At 40.8% G+C, this 22,026-nt stretch overlaps 1 protein-coding gene across 2 annotated transcripts in view; it reads left to right on the top strand.

Moving 5' to 3' along the window:
• gria1a (glutamate receptor, ionotropic, AMPA 1a) overlaps positions 1 to 22,026 on the top strand; it is an 82,080-nt gene that overhangs the window by 47,450 nt on the left and 12,604 nt on the right. For both annotated transcript variants that reach the window (XM_061048969.1, XM_061048970.1), the window contains exons 12-13: positions 18,690 to 18,888; positions 19,604 to 19,851. In XM_061048969.1, coding sequence (XP_060904952.1) covers positions 18,690 to 18,888; positions 19,604 to 19,851 — 447 coding nt within the window. The remainder of the gene's footprint in view (positions 1 to 18,689; positions 18,889 to 19,603; positions 19,852 to 22,026) is intronic.

The following is a 22,026-nucleotide window of genomic DNA, read 5'->3' as shown; positions in this document are numbered from 1 at the left end:
TTGTGTGTATGTCTCAGACGTGCACTTGCCCACACACACGGGTTCATGCATATTTGTTTTTGTATTTGCATTTGGTTTGCTTGAGGGAAAGCAATCTCTGCTGATGCAAGACCTCTCACAGAGAACAAAACTGATTCTTTTTTTTTTGTTGGGGAAGGGGGGGGGGGGGGGGGGGGGACTTGAGGCAGTTCTGTTGATGCCACCTTTAACTCAAATGTATCCAGTCATAAGTTCGTTTATGTTTCATCATCAGGTGTGACAATTGCAACTACAGTGTTGGCCTGAAGTTACGTTTAACTACAGCGATGTGACATGAGAGCAAAACACTTGTCGAATATGTTTTTCCTGAAGAACTTCAGGATACATGACCTACTTGAGGAGCACACAGACATGAACTGGTGTGTTCTTATTTAAATAGGTCTCATGTGGAACAAATTCTCTTAGTGATATACTCTTTAAGGGCTCGTACTCTCCAAGGACTCCTTCCTTGTGCTCCATGTCCTTCCAAGGTGACTTTCATTGTCTCGTTTGTGGTGAGAAACTGTTGTGTGAGTGACAGCATGAAAGAACACAAAGCCACACGTGGTTCACGGCGTGCAGCAGTCCAAGTAGTAGCGATCACAGCGTGGTAGATTTGTGCTCGGTGTCTTGAAAACCAACACAGTGAATGTTTCACCCCAGTGAATGCTGCCCTGAAGAAAACAAGTTCCCCTTAAAGATTTGGGTCACCTACTTGCTCGAGTTAGAAGAGCGTGAATTCACACACACACGGTGGTGCATGGTGATGTGTGTCCTTAAGCGATACAAGTTTCCCCTGCGTGATTTGAAAGGACATGTTATGACATCGCTTGTGTTTTGTCAAGATGAAAGCAAAAGTAGTGACCTACAAGAAACTATAGGAAAAAAAAGATTACAACTGAGTCAAAAAAGACTTCCAAAAACATATTAATTTTAAAACAAATGATAGATTCCTTCAATTTCATGAATCACTTCTGCAGATACATAAACTAGGGCCTGACTGATATCAGATTTTTTGGGCCAAAACCGATATCTAAAAAAATCTGATAGCGATATAAAAGTACATGCTGATATCTTCTTAGATCTATGTTCCATCTTTAGAGATAGATAGATATAGATAAACACATTTATTGTGTTGATCCCTCAAATGTAGTTATCATACACTTGAGGAAAAGATTCATAATGAAGACAAGATGGTCACTCAACTGGAAAGTGACTGTGCATGTACCTGCATTAACGCTTGACACTGGAGAGTCATAATGCTTGTTGTCATCCATATAGCGCCCTCTGCTGGTGAACGAGAACTGCTCGTGTAATAAAATGATACTCAAATGAAAAAATATTTGACTGATAAATAAATCTAGTAATAATGGTGCATATCTGCGGTACAATTAGCCGATACAAACAATCAATCGACTCAATCGATGCTAATATCGGCAGATATAATCGGCTGGCGGATCAATCGGTTGGGCTCGACTTTAAACCTCTGATAGTTTCTTTATTTTTATTACATTCATAGAACGTCATGATACCAAACATATCAAAGAAGTTGTATTTCTGACTCTTGTGACTTCCAATGTGCAGGTGCTTGTAAAGCGCTCGTCACTCAGCTTTTATAAATAACAGGTGAGGACAGAATGTTCTGGAGGTGCATGCAGGCTCTGAGGTAGGCAGCTCCAAGCGCTTCACTCCTCATGTGTCTCCATTTAATCAGAGACAAAAGGCCAAGGAACAAAACTGACGATCCACTCTGTCCTCCATTAATCAGTAGGCGTGTTTAATTTCCCTGTCTGCCTGTACCCGAGTGTGTGTGTGTGTGTGTGTGTGTGCGTGTGTGCGTTCTATAAAAAGCAGAGGCTCTTTTTGCCACATTCTTTGTCTGCTTCCTGACTGCATCTCTGCATCACTCTTACAGGCAGCTGTGTTTGTGCATGCTTGTACTGTATTAATACATGCTTTCAGACATATTAGTACATTGATGTGATGCGTTCATTTTTACAGAATGTAAGTCTGTGGGGGCGTGGGTTTTGTGTGTATGTCTGCATGGGTGTGTATTAGCCTCCCTGCTCCTCCTGCTATTTATTTTCTGTGAGACCTTGTTTACTGTGCTCTTTCTAAATGTCAGCACTGTCAGTCAGGTCCTCCCATAAGCCCCAGTCCGTGCTGTTGGGCCCTCCCTGTGTTTATCTCTGCAGACAGGTGGACTCTGAGCTTAAGCCCCTACCCAACACCACTTTATCCAGCCATCCATCCATCCGTCCATTTACTTCCTCTCCAATCAATCCTTCAATCCAGTCCTTCTTCCATTCTCCCACTGCTCTGCTTCCTGTCATTTTTAGACATCGCTGACTCTTCATGTTGTTGTGTTTGGTTGAGAATCTACCAGGTGCAGCGTATCTGTATGTTCCAGTTTCATTTCACACAGCTCCCTATAGAAAACAGCTGCAACCACAAAGATATACTATTTGTTCAACTCTCAGTGTTTTTGTGGACTTTGGAAAATTGTGGCTCCATGAAACTTTTAGTAACAGAATCAGAAATGAATAACAGATCCAGACAGATTTTTTTTTGTTCATATTTCTTAAAAGTTTTCAATCTTGGATTTCAATTGCATCAGCTTTTGCAGTATTTAAAGAATAACGTGTCCCAATCAATTATCGTCTTCATTATATTCCAAAATCTAAAAGGACATTTTGGTTTTTGAAAAAGGGACACATTGAAGTCTAAATCTTTATACTAAAGCCTAGAAATTTGACTTGAAATTGTAAAGTGCCTTTATAAAATAGAAAGTCTCAGTGAAAGTACATGTTCACGACTATGATAAATCAGCTCCCTTTGACGGAGAGACCTTTTCTCAAGACTGTTTGACATATGGATCCAGTTCTGATCAATTCTCGACTGACAATCAGCACAGCTCAGCTTTATGAGTTTGAGCTATCTGAGGAGAAAATCATACATGTCTAATGGTCCCTGAATGGACAGTTACAGAAGTCTTTGTTGTCTTCTTTCAAGCAGAATCATCATCATGCATATGCAATGTAAACTGAGCTGTCAACGCTGTGAATGCAATGCTAAGCGGGGGCTCTGAAGCGTGAGATAGATCTATGATATCAAGGCATGACACTGTCTGCATTGACCCTCAAGAGCAGAAGATGACAGACAACAACAGTCCACACTAAACATCTGCTTTTGATTGTAATCTTTGCAGACGGCAGAATGCATTATTTTAGATGATTTTTATTTAATTTGATATACTTAGTTATTGTGAGACACTCCTATGGCCCGAAAGCACAAACAGGACCTACAGACATGCATCAATGGAGAGATGTCAGAGTGAGGGGGCTACACGGGGACTTGGCATTTTAGGGGATTTGGCTCCTCGGCAGTGCTCTGGAAGTCAACTGGCACCTCTACAGCAACCAGTCGCAATTACCATACTTGGCTTGACTTTAACGGATGACTCTCTGATTCTCAACCAATGTCCTACAGACTGAGCTACTGCCGCCCCCAACATTTCAAACCTTTATTTATTCTCGAAAAGACACTGAGGTTTCCCTCATTTCCAATGCCGTCGAGATTACAAGCACAGTAAAAAACAAGCAAAATCACAACAAACACTCAGAATCCGTGACAAAAACCACTGAGATCAATTAAAACAGTTACAGTTTGAAACAGGGTGTGTCGAAATCAAAGTACTAAACTCTGGAAGAGAGGGAAGAACTCCAATACTTAGAGTTTGCAAGTCAAATAAACAAAATGAATAAATATCCAGATTAAAAACCCAATACCAGGAAAGATTATCAAATTTTAAGTGGCTCTGTTTTAAATTTGGATCAAAAGTACATTCCTTTCAAAATAAAATGCAGGCGTTACGTGCCATACATGAGACCATAAATAACATAATGAGATAAATAAATAATAACAATAAATAACATAATGAGATGGTTGTTGGGGATTTAAATGTCTTAGATGAAGAATTGATTCAACAACAAATCAAGGCAATGGGGAGCAGATTGTAAAATGAGCTGCAGTCTGTCAGCTAAAAAAAAAGTACAGGAAAAGAAGCAGCATATACATTGAGCAGCACCTGTACTGAACTTGTGGATGTTTACTTGGCTCCTGCTTCCATATAAAGCTCAGCAGGTGGGAGATCTTGGCAGGAAGAGAACTTGAGTAAAAGGGCGTGGGTTCATGATGTTCCTCCAGTGAATGTGTTTTGAGATGTTTATGTCTGCGCCTGATGTGTGTGTGTGTGTCTGATCTGTGTGTGTGTGTGTGTGTGTGTGTGTCTGATCTGTGTGTGTGTGTGTGTGTGTGTGTGTGTGTGTGTGTGTGTGTGTGTCTGATAGCCCCGTGGAGTTGTCTCCTCTCCTCAGTGCCTGTCTTGCTCCCGTTACATGATTGTACACTGAAATAAATCAGCTCTGCCACTCACACTCTGCCTGCCACAACAGCAATTTCTCAGCCTGGCGGTCAAAATGGTTCGATAATGGATCCAGTATGTGGTGTATAATGGTAACCAAGGGAGGGTCAGTTTTTTCTCAAACTGAGTTTTTTTGTCAAACAGTGATGCTGGTTGTCTATTTCAGGCCCTAAGTGAGTGAGAACAAAAATACTTGTAAACATAGTGACTCCACATGAGGACTTGTCCCGCAGATTGTTTTTGTATTTTAGACATTTCAAGATGGATCAATCGCCCCATTTAAGTTATGAAATTCACGTTTTTAAATACTATAATTACTAAAGGCTTTATTGGAATAATGTTGAGATTGAATTACTTAAAGCTCATGTGTCGAGTTTTCAAGTGAAGTGGGTCCTTGCCCCAAGAGATTAGGTCTTGTTCCTGAGTGAGGGTTAGGGTGGACCGTGAGATTGACAGACGGATTGGCTCAGCATCAGCAGTAAAGTGGGTGTTGTGTTGGACCCTTGTGGTGAAGAGGGAATGGAGCCTGAATGCAAAGCTCTCGATTTACCGGTCATCTTTGTTCCAACCCTCACCTATGGTCTTGAGCTATGGGTAGTGATCAAAAGAATAAGATCGTGGATATAAGTGAACTTATATCATGCCTAAATGAACTTCCTCTGGAGGGTGGCTGGTCTGGAAATCGGACATTTGGAGGGAGCTCGGAGTAGAGCCGCTACTCCTTCACACTGAAAGGAGCCAGTTGAGGAGGTTTGGGCATCTGATTAGAATGCCTCCTGGACGCCTCCCTTTGCAGGCACGCCCAACTGGGAGGAGACCCCGGGGTAGACCCAGAGTTAGCTGGATGGATTATATATCCTGTCTAGCCTGGGAACGCTTCGGAATCCCCCAGGAGGAGCTGGAAAACGTTGCTGCGGAGAGGGAAGGGTTAACTTACTGCACCTGCTGCCACCACGACCCGACCTCGTAGAGAAAGAAAATGGATGGATGGATGGATGGGTGAAAAAGACAGAAATTAAAACTGATGCCTCTATATGACCTACAAAACTAAACAAGGCCAGCAGGAAGAAGATTGATGAACTTTATAAACTATAGCTATATCCTGATGTAGAGATCATGGTCGGTGTCAGACGATGTTTAACAGTTTGCTGCTGAAATGGCTTTTTAAAAACATTTTCTGTGGGAAAGATTCACAGTGACAGGTTTCAGTGGTAAAAGAAAGCAGAGTGTTTGGCCTATTGTTGTTGTTTTCTTACACTGATGAGTGTCCACAGGGGCATGGATATTAAAGGTAAGGAAAATAACAAAAACTGAACTTTTAAAAACATTTTTTTAAAGAAGTTGCTTGAAATCTTTCTCTGAAATATTTCTGATTCAGAGTCAAAATAACCAACAGTTAAACTGATCAAACTAAGCATGTTCACAAATTAAACAATAAACTAAACAAACAAACTGAAATTAAAAACAAATTTCAAAATGTAACAAAAAGAAAAACGAAAGAAAAATCTGGAAAACTATTCTAACCTTTCAGAGAGGTCACTGAGGTCAACAGGAAAGGTTTCTGATATAGTCTCTACCTCTAACCACATTAGTGCTGGATGATAATGAATCTCTTTTCACTGTGGGAGAGTTCTGCACTCTCTTCAACTTAGTCTTCATTGTGCTTTGGTAAAGTGTAAATTGTAAATGACTTGTTATTGTTGATCATAAATAGTTAGTTGGCCTCACACTGCAACAGGTCACATTTAAAAAGTGTATTTGTCTCATTCTCTGTCAAAAATATTTTACTAGACTCATCTAAAGCCAAATCCACCTGACAACTCCAGATAAAAGTCTTATTTAAAGATACAAAACACACACACAAAACAAGGCCTTCATTGCTTATAAGAAGTAAAATGATCAGCCTGGGGGGGTAAACTAAATGTACATGTTGAGTATCTTGAGTGTTTTGTTTTTTTATTAGCAATGTAGGCCTTTTTTTTCAGTTTTCATATCTTGAAATCATATTTTTATCTGGACTTGTCAGGTGAATGTGTAACAAGACCACAGGTAACTGAACTCAAAAGCACGACTCACAAAAAACAGTCTTTACTTCTTAAGCAGACAGAATCCAAAAAAGGGCTTGTACGCTTCTCACAGGGGACAAAGACGAACTGGCACAGAAGGAAGGGAAGCCACAGACTAAATACAAAGGTGAGGGGGAAGACAACGGGATGTAGCTGGGAACAATCAGGGCGGGGCAGACAATCACACAGGTGGGAAACACATGAGGGCAGGAAGTGAAGGATCTGAAATGAGAGGAGAGGTTAGTGACCCAAAACAGGAAATAATACAAGTAGAAATTAAAACATAACCTAACACACAGAGCTGGACATGACAGAATGTGGCTTTAAATAAGTGTAATGAGATATTTCTGACTAGAAATGAGTGAAATACTTTTGGTTACATTTGAGTTTTTTCAGTACAAACATGCAAACATGTTGTCTCCATAGACTGAATGTAGAACTTCCAGTGCTGGTATTTTTTAGATCCTTTTTATCTTTCCATATTTCTCCCGTGAATGCGTGCGTGCGTGCGTGCGTGCGCGCGTGTGTGTGTGTGTGAGATGTCTACATGTGTGCGTGGGCGTGTGTGCGTGTGTGCGTGTGTATGTGTGTGTGTGTGTGTGTGTGTGTGTGTGTGTGTGTGTGTGTGTGTGTGTATATTTCTGGATGTGCTCCTTGCTGCACACTAGTTTGTTCTCGTCCTTTCTAACACTCTCTTCAAAGCAGGCTGTACTTCACATATCTCATCTCCTGCGTCTGTAATGTAGCCAAAACACTGCATTAAAAAAGTCAATACGATCAGAAACATAAGTGGTGCTTGATGTGATCAAATTTAATTGGATCTTAATTTGCTAATCAAGCCCTCTGAGCGAATCTTTCTGATCAGGAGCACGGTTGGTCTCGCACAGGGATCAGTCAGATATCACTTTGCCGTATTGTTGTCATTTTCATGGTTTAGGAATCAGATCGTGTTACACACCACTGAGTTACATAAGTGTGGTGTCAGTGAGTTGCTGCCAAAGCAGTTGGGGAAGACTTGGTAGGATGGAATGATTTATTCATACGGCGGCGGTTCAGTTTAGTTCACAGCATCGCCTATGTTTTATTTATCTGGAAATTGCATCAAGGCGACTTTTGATCATACATGCATGCACACTCACTAACAGGAGCTAGTGAGGCACACACACACACACACTTCCCCAGAGGATCTCACTGGGGTATCACACTTTGTACACAGACAACGATACCGGCCCCTCTGAGGCGCATACTCTGTCAAAACTGCATTTCAAATCACAGTTTGCACAGAGGCACACATATGTTTCCTGTAGCAGAGACGGGTTTCACCATCATCCAGCTGTGACAGAATACCAAATGTCTTTCCTGCAAACCATGAATTAAACACCCAACCAGTGGCCACTTGGGAAATCTACCTGTAAACATTGGCTTTGATTTGGCTTTGAAAGATGTGCTCTGTAATGCTTAGAGGGCTTATCATTCGAGCATGCGTCTTTAAGCCTGTAAATTGAAAGAAGCCCTAATGAGCGCTTCCACTTTGTGGCTGCAATTGTTTCCCACTATATGGGTGGTTGCTCTTATGGAGAAGAAGGACGGAGAGGAGGAGAAGTGAGATGACTAAAGTCTCTTTCGGCTCAGCTGCACTGTTTGGAGTGCAGAGAGTGCTGCCATGGCAACCATAAAGAGACAGATTTTTCTGTCAGGGCAGAGCTTCATGATAAGCGTTTGTTAAAAAAAAAAAAACTGCATGTGAGTGCACACGGGTGATATCTTTTTGTGTAAGTACACAGACAAGATTGAAGGCGCTCTTAAGTCGGTCTGCATGTTTATTGCTGGTTTTTATTTCAGTGAGCAGCTGTGATGTATCGGCGTTTTGGATTCCTGCTTTCTCTGCTGGAGTGACTAAGAGGCTGTGCGTATGTGTGTGGGCGCTTAGCGATCGCCCTCGCAGCTCAACCAGCACCGACTTATCTCAGGTTACACAGGGCTAAGACTGCATCCGTGATATCATTCAAGCAAAACCTATATGTACAAGCACAGATACAATGATTACAGTCAAGCCTCGATCAGATCGATTCCTCTGCACCAAAAACTCAGCTGGAGGCTAACTTGTTGTGTTGCCATGCACCAGCAGTCACAGCCAGCTGCTGCATGTTGCAAATGCAGCCTCTTAGTTTAGCTTGCTTCTGAAACAATGTCAGAGTGTTTTTAATCCTTATTGTTTCTGAGGCATACTGGGAAGAATGCTATCACCAGCTTTCAGTGTAGTTGCTGCAGGCTCGTAACATCATTATCATAATGTTCTCTTTTCAACATGGTAATACTGCCCTTTACAGGAAAAGAGAGAGAGGGGGGGAGATGCTTTAATAAATCATTATCTTTTTTGCTCCCTGCTTTAAGCCTGCATGTTAGTGCGGCCTTGAAGATGAAAGCGCTCTGAAAGTATGCAATCTAACAACCGTGAGCCTATCAAAACAAAAGCACGACAGACCGAGCAAACAAACAGAAAATCAGAAGTAAACCGGCATTTTGCAGTCATATTGGCACATAACACATTCTCATCTCCCCCGAGCCTCGTTTTAGTAATATCGAGACAACGAGAGAAAGAAAGCTATGAACACTCCGATAAGTGCATTTTCTGTTTCTGCTGTTTGCGGAGACCAGGTGTGCCCTACAGTAAAAAGCATTGTGTGTTGCACATCAAAACAATTTAACGTCTCTGCTCGGTGCTGAGTTCAATATTTAACCCGCAGCAGACGACCATTTAGTGTGCGGCTTCAGGAGCCACAGTGACCCATATCATGGCAGAATAACATCAAAAGGTAATCAGGTTTATAAATACTTTATTCTGGTTAATTATCCCGTCATGGCCACCACATCCTGATGCATGGTTTTAACGGGCTGTCTTGCACTGAGAAATGCTACGGGGTATCTGGCACTTAATAAAACTTTTATCAACTCATAATGTTTACAAGCAGCTAAGGTACAGTTGAGGAAACAATAATTAACAAACTCTCCATTTGATAAATACTGCTTAGATGTATGGGCAAGAAATGAGTACAATAATTACAGTTTTATTGACACAGTAGTGTGTGCCAAATCAATTATTAAAGGTTGTCTTGTCGTTTGTTTCATTCAAACATGATGTAGGATCAGCCCAACTTTCTCTCCCTGCACTGCTCAACAAAAAAAAACATCAATAATTTAACTGGTGTGTCTTAGATTTTAGAGCCTGTTCTACACCTTTAGATAATATCAACAGACACACGGTTCACTCCAGAGAGGTTACTAGTCTGGTTGTCCAAGATTTGGTTGGCATAATTTTTTTATATAAGATATTTACTTTGATTGTCATCTATTCGTTTAATTGACTGAATATAAAATAGAACAGTGTGTCTCCAACTCCTCCAGTTGTACCAAAGTGAAGCCCAAATTTCACGCCGCAACGAATTGTGCTGCTGATGTCATTTGAAGCCAGAGTTCCTCCGTAGACTGCTGTGGTTTTAACCTTCAGGCATCAGTTTAATTTACTACCTTCTTAAGTCACTAAGGACAAAAATGTCCATGCCAAAAAACTGCTATAAAAATAGAACAGATTAATATTTGTTTCTACTTTTTTTTAGCATAAATCTCTTAAACAAGTAAATCCCCCAGCCACCAAATATTTGTTATATGGAAAATAACTCATTTTAGTGGGTTTTTTTCATAAATAACAACAGTGACATCAAGTAATCAAACTGGCATTTAAAGGGTTAAATTCCTAAAGATGATTGAATGTTTGGTAGTTTTGAGCAGGTCTGGAGTTGTTTAAGAGATGTATGCAGAGGGGTTAGGGTAAAAAAGTAGAAAAACATATCAATCTGTTCTCTTTTGTTTCACAGTGTTCTATTGATCTATTTAAAAAAAAAAAAATTTGCATTCCAAAATTTGTCAAGAGAGAGTCTTTCTCACAAAAAATGGTGCCATATGCACTAACACAGCCAAAATGATGGCCAGATGAAGAGGTCAAATCTGACCAAATGGACAAAAATGTCCATAGTGATGCATGAGGGTTAATGTCCTACTTCTTTAGCAAACCACAGCACAGATTTAACCCACTGAACACGTCAAAGATCCCTCAGGCCGGTAGTCTATAGCACAGGAGTCTCCAACAGGTAGCTCAGGAGCAGGTTTTCAGTAGCTCGCCTGTAGGTTGACTGACTGTGTTAGAAATAAATAAAAAATCTGACGACAGTAAATACACCTCTTCTCACTATTCATATATTTAGCCCATAAAAATGAGTGTAAAGTAGTAATGCTTTCTTGATCATTGTACAAACAGTAGCTTCATTCAGCTGATGTGTGCTATATAAATAAATGCAAGCGATTTGTTGCAAGTAGCTCTTTGCCACTTTCATTTTTTTCAAAGTAGCTCTCAGATGAAGAAAGGTTGGAGACCCCTGGTCTAGCAGGACCACATGGTGCCTCAGAAGCTGCACTCGTCAACAGAGCAGTCAATCATGGGATTGTACCCCTTTTTATAGCATCAAATCAAACACCAACATTTATGGAAAAATTAACAACTTGACATTAATCAGCACAATAGGACATAACTTTAAAGACAGAACCCATGTTTGAGAAAAGATTTGTTTTGATGTGTATTGTGATTTCCTTGTCCCATTTGTTAACATGGAGAAGAAAGGCTTTATAACCTTTATTGCACCAGTGTAGAGGAAGTTCCAGATCTGTTTTCTTTACTTTTGGGGAGCTGTCATGTCGACTATATAGTCAACGGTTTGTCTGAACCTCAAGAGGAGGTCTCCATGTAAGGGCCCATACATGTATTCCATAGACTGTAAATATTAATGTTTGAAGCCGGAGTGATCTCGTCCATCTGTTCCTGCAGGGGGTTCCAGAGGCTCATCAGCAGCAGCCGCCATGATGGAAATCCTGTCTCAGCCTAACTTTCAGTCAACCTAACGACAGGCTGAGAGCTAGAGCTGGAGGCGGGTTTTAAGCCTCTTGACAAGCCGTTACATCACACCCACCTGTCAATCATGTCAGCTACACACATACACACCCTGTCACTTTGTCTTATTTGTGGTCTTGTTATGTTGATCTTTAGGGTGGTCCTGATCTAAAAAAAAGGTTCTGTTCATTTGTCCTAGCTCTGTCATCATTATCACATGTAGTGAGCTGTGGTGTCTGTGGATGTTTCCTGCAATTCATCACAGCAGAGCAGCTAATTAGTCAGCACAAATCCACAGACACCCAGAACTCTGTTATCACACTGTGTGTGCTTATACCTCCATGCCTGCCTATTTCTGTAGGTTTTTGCAGATTCGATGCATGCCATTTGCTTGCAGATTCCACCCTGCCTCCACCAGCCTCTGTCCCCCTCATCCTGTCCTTTCTTCTGACTGACACCAAGCATCTCCATCCATGCAGACGGCTACAGCTGTCTCGCTCATTTCTATAAGGAACAAAAAAAATGTCAGCGTAGCAGAAAACTTCTTATCCGTCCCTGATTTGTCTTAGAATCACACCATAATTAGAGACCATTTTCTTTCTCATTTAAACCTCTGTAATTCCTAATCCATTGTAATATGGCCATTACTGGCTCATTTTTTACACTTGCTAAAGTCATTAGTCATTGCTAATTAGCATATCAAATAGAGGAGGCCAGCCAGGGGAATTCTAATGAGGCTTTAGTGCTTCAGCAGATTCTCAGGGAGCTGTGGGTGGAGATCTTTTAACACGGATCTGGATCTGACATACTGCAGAGAGATGGTCCAATTCGTTCAGCCGTCAGTCAAAAATGACCACCAAAGATTTACACCTGAAGCAGTGTGGGTCTCTTTTAGGAGGGTGTATACTTCTTTCTTTACACTGATTGTACATACACGTGATGCTCACAGGCTTTTTGTTTAGCTATAAAAAAATGCACTTTTTAGAGCTGCCTGATTTTCTTTACATTGGCAAATATGGCTTTGTGTTTGTGATATGCTTACTCTTCATGTCAAACAAACAAGCTACTTGAGTCTGCAGTTTCCGACACTCAAGTGTTTTTTAGCTGTGTGTTTCTTAAGACTGCAACTTTACTTATCTCGGCACAGTCTCATTGCTGTCTCAACCTCATTTCCACATGCAGCAGTCCCTCTTTTTGTTTTCCAAATCCCTTAAGGCTGACTTACAAAGAAACATCACAGCTGGTTAGACTAGTGAAGCATTAAGCAGCTAAAGCAACAGATGTTTTACAAAGCCATGGATGGAGAACAAAAACATAGTGAAAAGGAGTGTTTCATACATTTAGGGCAATATCTCCCCTTTAGGTGGCAAGCCGCCCAATGAACATCATGACATGTTGAAATGTCAATAGTTCTCGTTGTGCTGAATGAAATGCAAAACACACTTTTGAAGATGGACGGTCCATGGGCTTGATATATTTTTCTTTGACTCACAAAGAACCATGTTTCATTATCTTAGTTTGTCTCTTAAAAAACATTTCCATATCGTGTTACCAAAAATCGTTAATAGGCCGTAGTCTGGGTCTAGACCCAGATGTTGTCCTACCTAGACCCGGACCTATTTCTAAATTTTAACAAACATTTCTACTTTTACTATCGGCTTTAGAGTAGTGATTTCAGGCAAACCAGGAAACTAACAGACCAATACATTCATTGAATGATTGAAGTCTTTATTTTGACAAACCCAAAACAAAGAAACCCACAAAAGAATAGTGCATAAGACAACAGATATGTGTAGTAACATGTTCTAAAAGGAGTGGGAAGAAGTGTGAATTTATCTAATCCCCCTTCTTCATCGTTAGTTAATAATTCAACATCGGCTTCCTTATTCAATCCTAACTAATAAATAATCAATCTGTTATACATAAACCATTGAAACCATGATCTACATGATGCTATTTAGCTATTAGTCTCTCTAGAGACAAAAGTAAAAATGAAGTCAGAGCTTTTACTTAAAAATACATGGACTCTGACATGTTCATTCTTCCCACTGGCCACGCCTCGTGTGATCTGAGACGCTTGTTATTAGAAGCGTCACTCTGAAACAAAGCTAAAAAAAAGGTGCAATATCCCACCCACTCAGATGAGAGCTGAGGACCCAGATAACAAATTAACTCTGACAAAACAGAATTTATGTTTTAGCAAAAAAATAAGAAAAGTTAACGCAAACTATTTATTACATTTACTTAAATTCAACAGCTTTATCTTAAAGGTGCACTCTGGAGTTTTGGTAGTGAAATGTGAAAGTTGGAGAAATGTACAGATTCTGCAGTGATTGAAGATAAAATGTTACGCGAGACGTCATGGTGGGGGGCCCGCAACAGTGAGACCGTAACTCTCCTGGTAGCTTTTAAGCTCCAAACAGTGTTCAGGGAAGTATTTTTTTCTTTGAGTAAAGTTTGTGTTTTCAGTTCTGAAAATATAGCAAAGAATTGTTTCACTTCTCCACATTTCAAATTTCACCACCAAATCTCCATAGTGCACCTTTAAGATGCCCTTTTCAAAAAGCTGCGTTTATGTTTTTTTTTTCAAAAGCAAAAAGCAAAGCAAAGGATATAATCTTTAATTTAATATATTTCATTTTAAAGTACCTTTGAATGTCAAAATTAATAACTAGCATTGTTGTGATGTAAGTCAGTTGTACTTTCTTTTCTTGGTTCGACAGTTGAGTTGTTCAGTTTGTGGAGTCGTCGTCTCTCAACCGGAAGGTCGAGGGTTCGATCCCCAGCTACTGCAGCAACATGTCTCGTGTCCTTGGGCAAGACACTTAACCCCAAGTTGCTCCCACTGCTTCGTCAGTGGTGTATGAATGTGTATGAATGGGATTAGTTACCATCAGTGTGTGAATGTGTAGGTGTGACCTGCAGTTTTTAAAGAGCTTTGATTAGTCAGAAGACTAAAAGAAATATACAAGCTCAAGTCCATTTCATTTACTGTACCAGTTGAGTTGCCCAGTATGTACAGATGTTGCTATGACTACAAGGCCAACTGAAAATAGTCAGTACTGATTGAGTTTACAATGAGAGTTGGACATAAGGATTTTTTTGAGAATCTTATTAACTGAACTCCCCTAAAGTAACATGAGGAGGCTAGACTCATTAGATAATGTATTAAAAATGTAGAAAAACGTATTTGTCCATAGTCCTTTAAACAACAGATTTAAGATGAATTAACCAGATTGTATTCTTTGAAATGTCTGCTACGTGTTTATGTCTATCACGTTAGTTAAGAACCCTTTACTGTCATTCCTATGCTATATTTACTTGTTAAATGACTCAATCAATTATCAAAAAATCGTTCAAACTCTAATTTTACACAGATGTCTAAGGTTACATCCCAGGCTCAGCTGCTGAGCTGGTGGTTTCGCTGCTCCCATTACCGTTCCGATTCCTCCTAATGCAATAAAAGAGGCGCGGTGAATAATTGATTAATCATTGCCTTCGCACGACTATGAAATTACAGTGCTACTTGGAAGGTTTCATTTTCTGTAATGAGACAGCTTAGTTAATGTTTCGCCGCGGCACCGAGGTTTGGCTTCTGTGCAATAATGTATGAGCTGAAAAAGTAGGCTCAGAAGGAAACAAACAGAGACAAACAGGTCTGTTTGCCATGTCGCTCGGCTCAACCAGGGAGGACGAACACTGCAGGAGAACCAACACACACCCACGCACACATGTAAACATCTCACACACACACACGCGCACGCACGCACGCACGCACGCACACACACACACCGACACACACACACACACACACACACACACACACACACACACACACAGCCTCTCTCATTCTCCGAAGTCACACAGCAAATGGTGACCCGGTTGTTCTCTTGCACAGACAAACTCACACTCTCACACATTGTCCTCAGGAAAGAAAAGTATGCTCCGTGTGAGGTGTGTGTGTGTGTGTGTGTGTGTGTGTGTGTGTGTGTGTGTGTGTGTGTGTGTGTGTGTGTGTGTGTGTGTGTGTGTGTGTGTGTGTCCGTTTGTTTGTGTGTATGCATACTTGAATGCATCAGTGTCAGTGCCAAGGTGTAGGCCATTGTTGTCTTGGCCCAAAACAAGCCCCTGTCATCTCCCCCGAGCTTAAGAAGAGACAGGCGAGCAGCACAGCGGAGAGGCAGAGAAGATGGAGGGGAAAAAAAGAAGAGAGAGAGAGAGAGAGAGAGGAAAAAAGGGCGACTGAAGGAGAAGGATTAGACAGCTGTTTACTGCCATCTCTGGAGGCCAGCAGCAGTCAAATCTAAGGAGTTTGTCAGCCTCTGGTGATACCATCCAGTTTACTTTTCATCTCTGCCCCCCCCCCCCCCCCCCTCGCCCTCTCTCTCGCCCTCTCCCTCTCTTATGTATCGCTGTTTGAACTGAACATACTATCTCTCTTTTTTCTCCTTTACTTAGATCTTTGAGGATTTCTTTGTTTGTCGTGTCGTTCCTGTTTTCTTTTTAACCTAAACAAAAGGACTGAGGAGAACTTGAGACATGATTTAACTAATAATGTATGGCATTATGTGGAAATTAAATCACAGAACTTTAGTTTCCAGTCAAGCACCAATCAGTCACTGGAAATAACTATACGTATAAGTGTTTCAGTACGTAGAACTCCTTCAGATAAAATCCCATTATCTGTACTCCTGAAATGATGAAGAAGGAGTAATCAGCTTTGTAAATTACAGTCTCAAAGATGTTCAGTGAAAGCCGTTGCAAATGCTGTGTTCGTCGGTATTCAGAGACTAGTGAGGGTCGATATTCACAGGAAACATCACACACAGCGTCCATCTTCAAACAGGGGTCGGCTTGCATTAGAGAGAGAGTAGGTGGAAGCAGTGTACTTTTCTCTCCGCTCTCCGCTGAGTTGAAAGCATATGATGAACTCTTCAAAAGAACAGAACAAACAAAAAAGACGATGACAGTCGATGACATTTCAAGTTTAAGAAAAGGATGAAATGGAGATCTTGAATATTGCTACTTTAAAGAGGACATATCATCCCCCTTTTCCACCTTTTCAAACAGTCCCCCTGTGGTCTAAATGAAACATCTGTGCTGTGCTTTGGTCAAAATATAACATGAATCAAGCACCAGAGGAGGTTTGTGACCCTGTATAAACCAGCTCTCTCAGAATGCTCCATTTTGGTGTGTGTGTCTCTTTAAATGCAATGACCCCCCCCCCCCCCCTCCCTGAGTTTTCCCCGTAGACGCCACTCCTTCGATAGCGAGCAAAAAATGGTAGTTCTGCGCAAAAGTTTTTTTCGGAGCAATTTGAATCGGAGCATTTTTCTCTGTGTTGTAAGGCTTATGCAGACCACAAGCAAAGGACTGGATGGGTTTATTTCACATTTTGTGGGTCAGTAGACACTCAGGTTACACAAATATATGTTCAAAAACTCTGTACAAGATGATTCTTCATTATGTGTCATCAATGAGCTTTTGTCTCCCAGTCTGCGATGCTGTGGTATTGTGACAAACTTTTGGAGGATTTATAAAAGAAGCCATTTTGACTTATATAATAACTGGCATGTTGATTTCTTTCTGTCATTTATTGGATGATGGATTCAGAGTGTAACTTTCAGACATGAAACAATGAAATCATGATAGTTGAAACTCACAGTGTGTTCTTTGTTTCATTCTGATTTTCACAGCAGTTTGATTTTATGACGTTCTTACCGAAGATGAATAAAGACGCTTATTTTATAATGTTATTGAACTCAGCCACTTTTTAAAGTTTTAAGTTAAATGAATATTCTGCCTTTCCTTACATGACACATGTAATCTGTCTCTGACCTTTCCAGAAAATAATTTGATGATGAGAACATATTTGGTTTGATTGTTGCCCTTGTGTGGTGTTATTTAATCTTTTGACTTTCTTCAGTATATTACCCTCGTGTTTATACATCTTACTGACTTGATTTCAGTTGCATGTGGGAGGATTGTGCTAACTAGTCCATGATTGGAGAGTTTTTGCTTAAGTGATATTTATATGAATGTATACCTGGAGAAGGTCTGAGGAGAAAGATGTCTCTCGCCGTAAAGAGCAAAAAAATGGAGTTTTGATGCAGGAGAATCTACCATGTAAACTGTTTGCTGCAGAACTAAATCTGCACTGAGGTATTTAGAAAAACATGTTGCTTTTCTCACTGCGCAGAAAAAGCTTAACCTTACCCACACCTTTTTTTGAACAGTGATGAGCGAACAAGTGAGAAAAAACGCAGCCACAAACACACCCTGCAGACATCTCTGCATTCTCCCGGCTGATTTTCAAAAGGCTCTGTGTTCAGTCTGTGTTTGCTCTCCTCTCACTCCCTGACTGCTCTTTCATCATCCGCCCGTCATCTGGAAAGCATCTTAAATGATTATGTTTTAGCTTTCCCCCCCCTCCCTTTTTCTCCCCCATACTTAATCTCGCCTTCATGTTCACGCTCCATTTGGCTTGACGGCACAAAGGTGAATCATGAAAGCCTTTTTTTGTTTCAGATTTGTGTCATTTTCATTGCGTAAGCTCTGCCGCACGTATGCCTCCGCGCTTGTCTGGTACGCCATGTGTAAGGCAACATGATTTCTGCTGTCGCTGTTCAAGCTGGCTTCTCAGAGGTGAAGAGACAGAGAGAGAGAGAGGGGGAGAGAGAGAGAGGGAGATTTGACTCTGGGGATTTTGCTCACAAATCATCCAGTCTGTTTTTTTTTTATTTTAAATTGCAATTAGAGCAGTGGCTAAGTGTTCTCCTCTGCTTATTAATCCCCAACAATTAATGTGTGAGGTTCCATGAAACATATTGGCAACTTTCTTAAAGTGAGATTAATTTGGCAGGCGGGAAGCTGAGTGGGCCTTTGTGGAGCCGGTTATCTTTCCTCAGCACATTGGACTAAGCTCTCCAAGCCTGGTGGAACGCAGAGAAGAGTGTGTGAGTGAGTGCAGTGGGAGTGTGATGCAATGTAGGTCATTTGGATAGTGTGAACATCTGAAGGTCTGAAGATTTCTGTTCTTGATTGTGTGAAAAAAAAAAAAAATTGGAAGAAGAAACGGAATGATGCCTTTTCTTTTCCAACACACAAAATGATTGTGTATAATTGACTACGCTTGTCGAAAGTGGAAGATGGAAGCGACAATCATGAAACTGAGAAAATGCATGGACAGGTGAAGCCACTTTCCTTGACTGATGAAAAAATATTTTCCTGCTGTTTTTAGATCTCTGTCTGGCCGAATCGTTGGAGGCGTCTGGTGGTTCTTCACCCTCATCATCATCTCATCCTATACTGCCAACCTGGCTGCCTTCCTGACCGTGGAGAGGATGGTGTCTCCCATCGAGAGTGCTGAGGATTTGGCCAAGCAGACTGAGATCGCCTATGGGACATTGGACGCCGGCTCGACCAAAGAATTCTTCAGGGTCAGAAACAAAAAGCATTTATTTGAATGATTGTAGTCCTAACCTCTTTGATAAATATCTTGGGTCACTGGTGGCCTAGTGGTTAGTGTGTGTGCCCCATGTGGAGAGGCTAGGGTCATCCAAGAGGGCAGTCCGGGTTCAATTCCGACATGTGGCTCCTTTCCTGCATGTCATTTCCCACACTCTCTCTCTCTCCCTGATTTCTAAAGGCCTTAAACCCTCCAAAATATATATTAAATTTAATAAATAAATATCTTGTATGTCCTGTAACAGGTTAAGACAAAACCTCTGTAGTGTTCTACCAGTGGAATACTTAAATTTAAAGCATCAGCAGACGCAGGGATCATTGGGTAGGCATCGTTAGTAACTTGCTTATCATGTGCTAAAGTTTTAGGAGAGTGAAGAGTAAGTGATGTCAGAGAGACAAAATAAGAGGTAATGTTCCATTCAATGTTTGTTGAATTAAATCAAATTGCTGCCTCCAAATGAAAACGACTACACAGAGAGCTAATTACAGAATGTTAATGCATTATACTGCAATATTGATTTAAATAAAAAAACACAAAATCTCTGAAACAAGGCTTAATCACATCAAATGTTCAAGGAATGCAACTTTACTGCATCATTTTACACTATTGAAATATAAAATCAAGTACTAACTCTCACTGTCTCTTTCTCTGTCTTGATCTCTCTCATGAACGTTTCTGACCGGCAGAGGTCTAAGATCGCTGTGTTCGAGAAGATGTGGTCCTACATGAAGGCGGCCGACCCGTCCGTGTTTGTGAAGACCACGGACGAGGGCGTGATGCGAGTCAGGAAGTCTAAAGGGAAGTATGCCTACCTGCTGGAGTCCACCATGAACGAGTACATCGAGCAGAGGAAACCCTGCGACACCATGAAGGTGGGAGGAAACCTCGACTCCAAAGGTTACGGCATCGCCACACCCAAGGGCTCCCCCCTCAGGTAAAAGCCTGCCACTGCAGCGCAGCTGGATAAAAGCATCTAATGGCTTTTATTACAGCTGCTGCAGGAGCGTCATGTGTTGAATATTTATGTTCAGTTCTTTTTGCATTTGTTCACGTGTGATGACCCTTCATTGTCCTGCTTTTTGTAACATTTCATGCTTTTTTATTTATTTTGCATCTCAGTTATTGAATTTTTGTTCCTCATAGTTTGAATACATAAAACGCAGCATCATCTTTTACAGTACTTCATTAAACTTGTCCTTATTTGTTCATAGTTTTTAAACACCCACAGAGATACTCACATCTTGATCATGCCTCATCTATGTTTGTGTCTGCATATGAATGTATGTAAGATAGTTCATTTAAATCTGACATGTGAGCACAGGCAGAAGTGTAAAGTAGAAATGTGTGAATCTCCTTCCTCTTTAAGCAACACTTGTCTTCCTGCCGACTGCTAATTATATTCTAAACCCGCTTTATGAACATTTGCTGAGGCAGGTCTCAGGCGGTCCGCTTTGAAACTGAAGCATCCCCTCGAACACATAGAAACGCTCGTACAGAATGTAAATGCACCGCTCAGAAACCACCAGAGCCCTCGAAGCAGGGTTACAGCTTAAAAAGGAGCACATCCCATACGGCTACTTTTCCACTTCCACCAGGGCTCACACCTTGAATGTGTAATTAGCAAAACTGATTTTTATTTTTTAACCACATGCAATGTGATAACTGATGTAATGAGTAATAATTCATGCTGGTTGTACTTTTTCTGCTGTGGATGTCCAAGAGCAGCAGCTGTCTCTTCACATCACATTAACACCTTAACCAACTTCCCATTCATGTTTCTCTTACAACAACAGAGAGAGAGCGAGAGAGCGAGAGAGAGCAGGAGCTGGTGGCATCTGAAGCTTTTAATCTATCTCTAATAGGCCTCATTCATTTTAATGAAAGGAGCCATATGGAGAGATTTCATTCGATCTCGCTGAGGATTCATTCGAGGTTTCAACTTGGTTGACAGCCAAAGGTCAGAACATGCTGGCTGCAAATGTCAAATACATGTAACTTGGAGGCTCCGTTAAAATTTTACAAATTACATTTTTGTTCAACACCCTAAGTGCCGTTTTTGTGACAGGATAAGTGGTGAAGTGAATCTGCTCCCATGTCATGCAGTGAAATGAGTCTGAACCTGCAACGATGCACACAGGCATCAGAGCTGAGCTGCTGAGGATGGCACCCATTATCTCTCCCTCTCTCTTTGTCTTAATTATTAGCAGAGTGACATGTGTTGTTTTCAAGTTGCCATTCACAGATGTCTGATAGTGAGTTTCATTGAAACATTACAAACCTTCATGACTTAAAATGTGACATTAAGGATTGATATTTAGAATGAAAAAATACATATTTGGCAAACTTAGGAATTAGCTAAATGTGCTGCTCACCTGGATCAGACATCAGTGAATGTGATGTGTGTATAAAGCGCTAACTTCAATCATACCTACAGTGAATTATAAACACTGAATCTAAATAGGCTGAGTTCTCCCCATGACATACTCAACCAGATCTGTCTTTCATTTTCAAAACTTGTCCTTGCTGCATCTGTGAAAAAGTCTCCTCTTGTAGACAGTTTGATAAGATTTAGTCATTATAATGAAGCTAACTTGATGCCCATAATTCTTTTTTTTTTCAGACATGATTACAGTGTCACTCAAGGAAATGACAGTGTCAGTCTTACACCGTTGCCCAGACTGAAATATTTCAACAATGATTTGATTACCAAGACATTCATGGTCATTAGAGTAAATGAATCCTGCAGATTTATCACATTCCTTCGTCTTTCACCTTGCAAGATATTGCTAATTTGTTAATGTACTCGTGTTAATATCCTGAAGTTGCAACATGTTGAGCGCTTCTCCTGCTACACATCAGCGTGTTAGCGTTGTCATGGTTAGCTGTAGCTACAGAAGCTTTACGTTGGTACTGCAGACACACCATCACATTGATCTTCTTTAATGTTAAATGCACATGTCTTACACTTAAATTACTTGATTTGTACAAATTCCTACTATACACATTAAACAAAATAAACTTGTCCATGCAATATTTGAAAACCACATCACATCCGCATCCCAGACGACTGGGGACAACACCAGTGACACCTTTAGATCCAAATTTAAAG

The sequence above is a fragment of the Labrus mixtus genome, chromosome 10 (assembly GCF_963584025.1).
Source record: "Labrus mixtus chromosome 10, fLabMix1.1, whole genome shotgun sequence".
Taxonomy (NCBI): Eukaryota; Metazoa; Chordata; class Actinopteri; order Labriformes; family Labridae; genus Labrus; species Labrus mixtus.
This window is presented reverse-complemented; position numbering and strand designations above follow the sequence as displayed.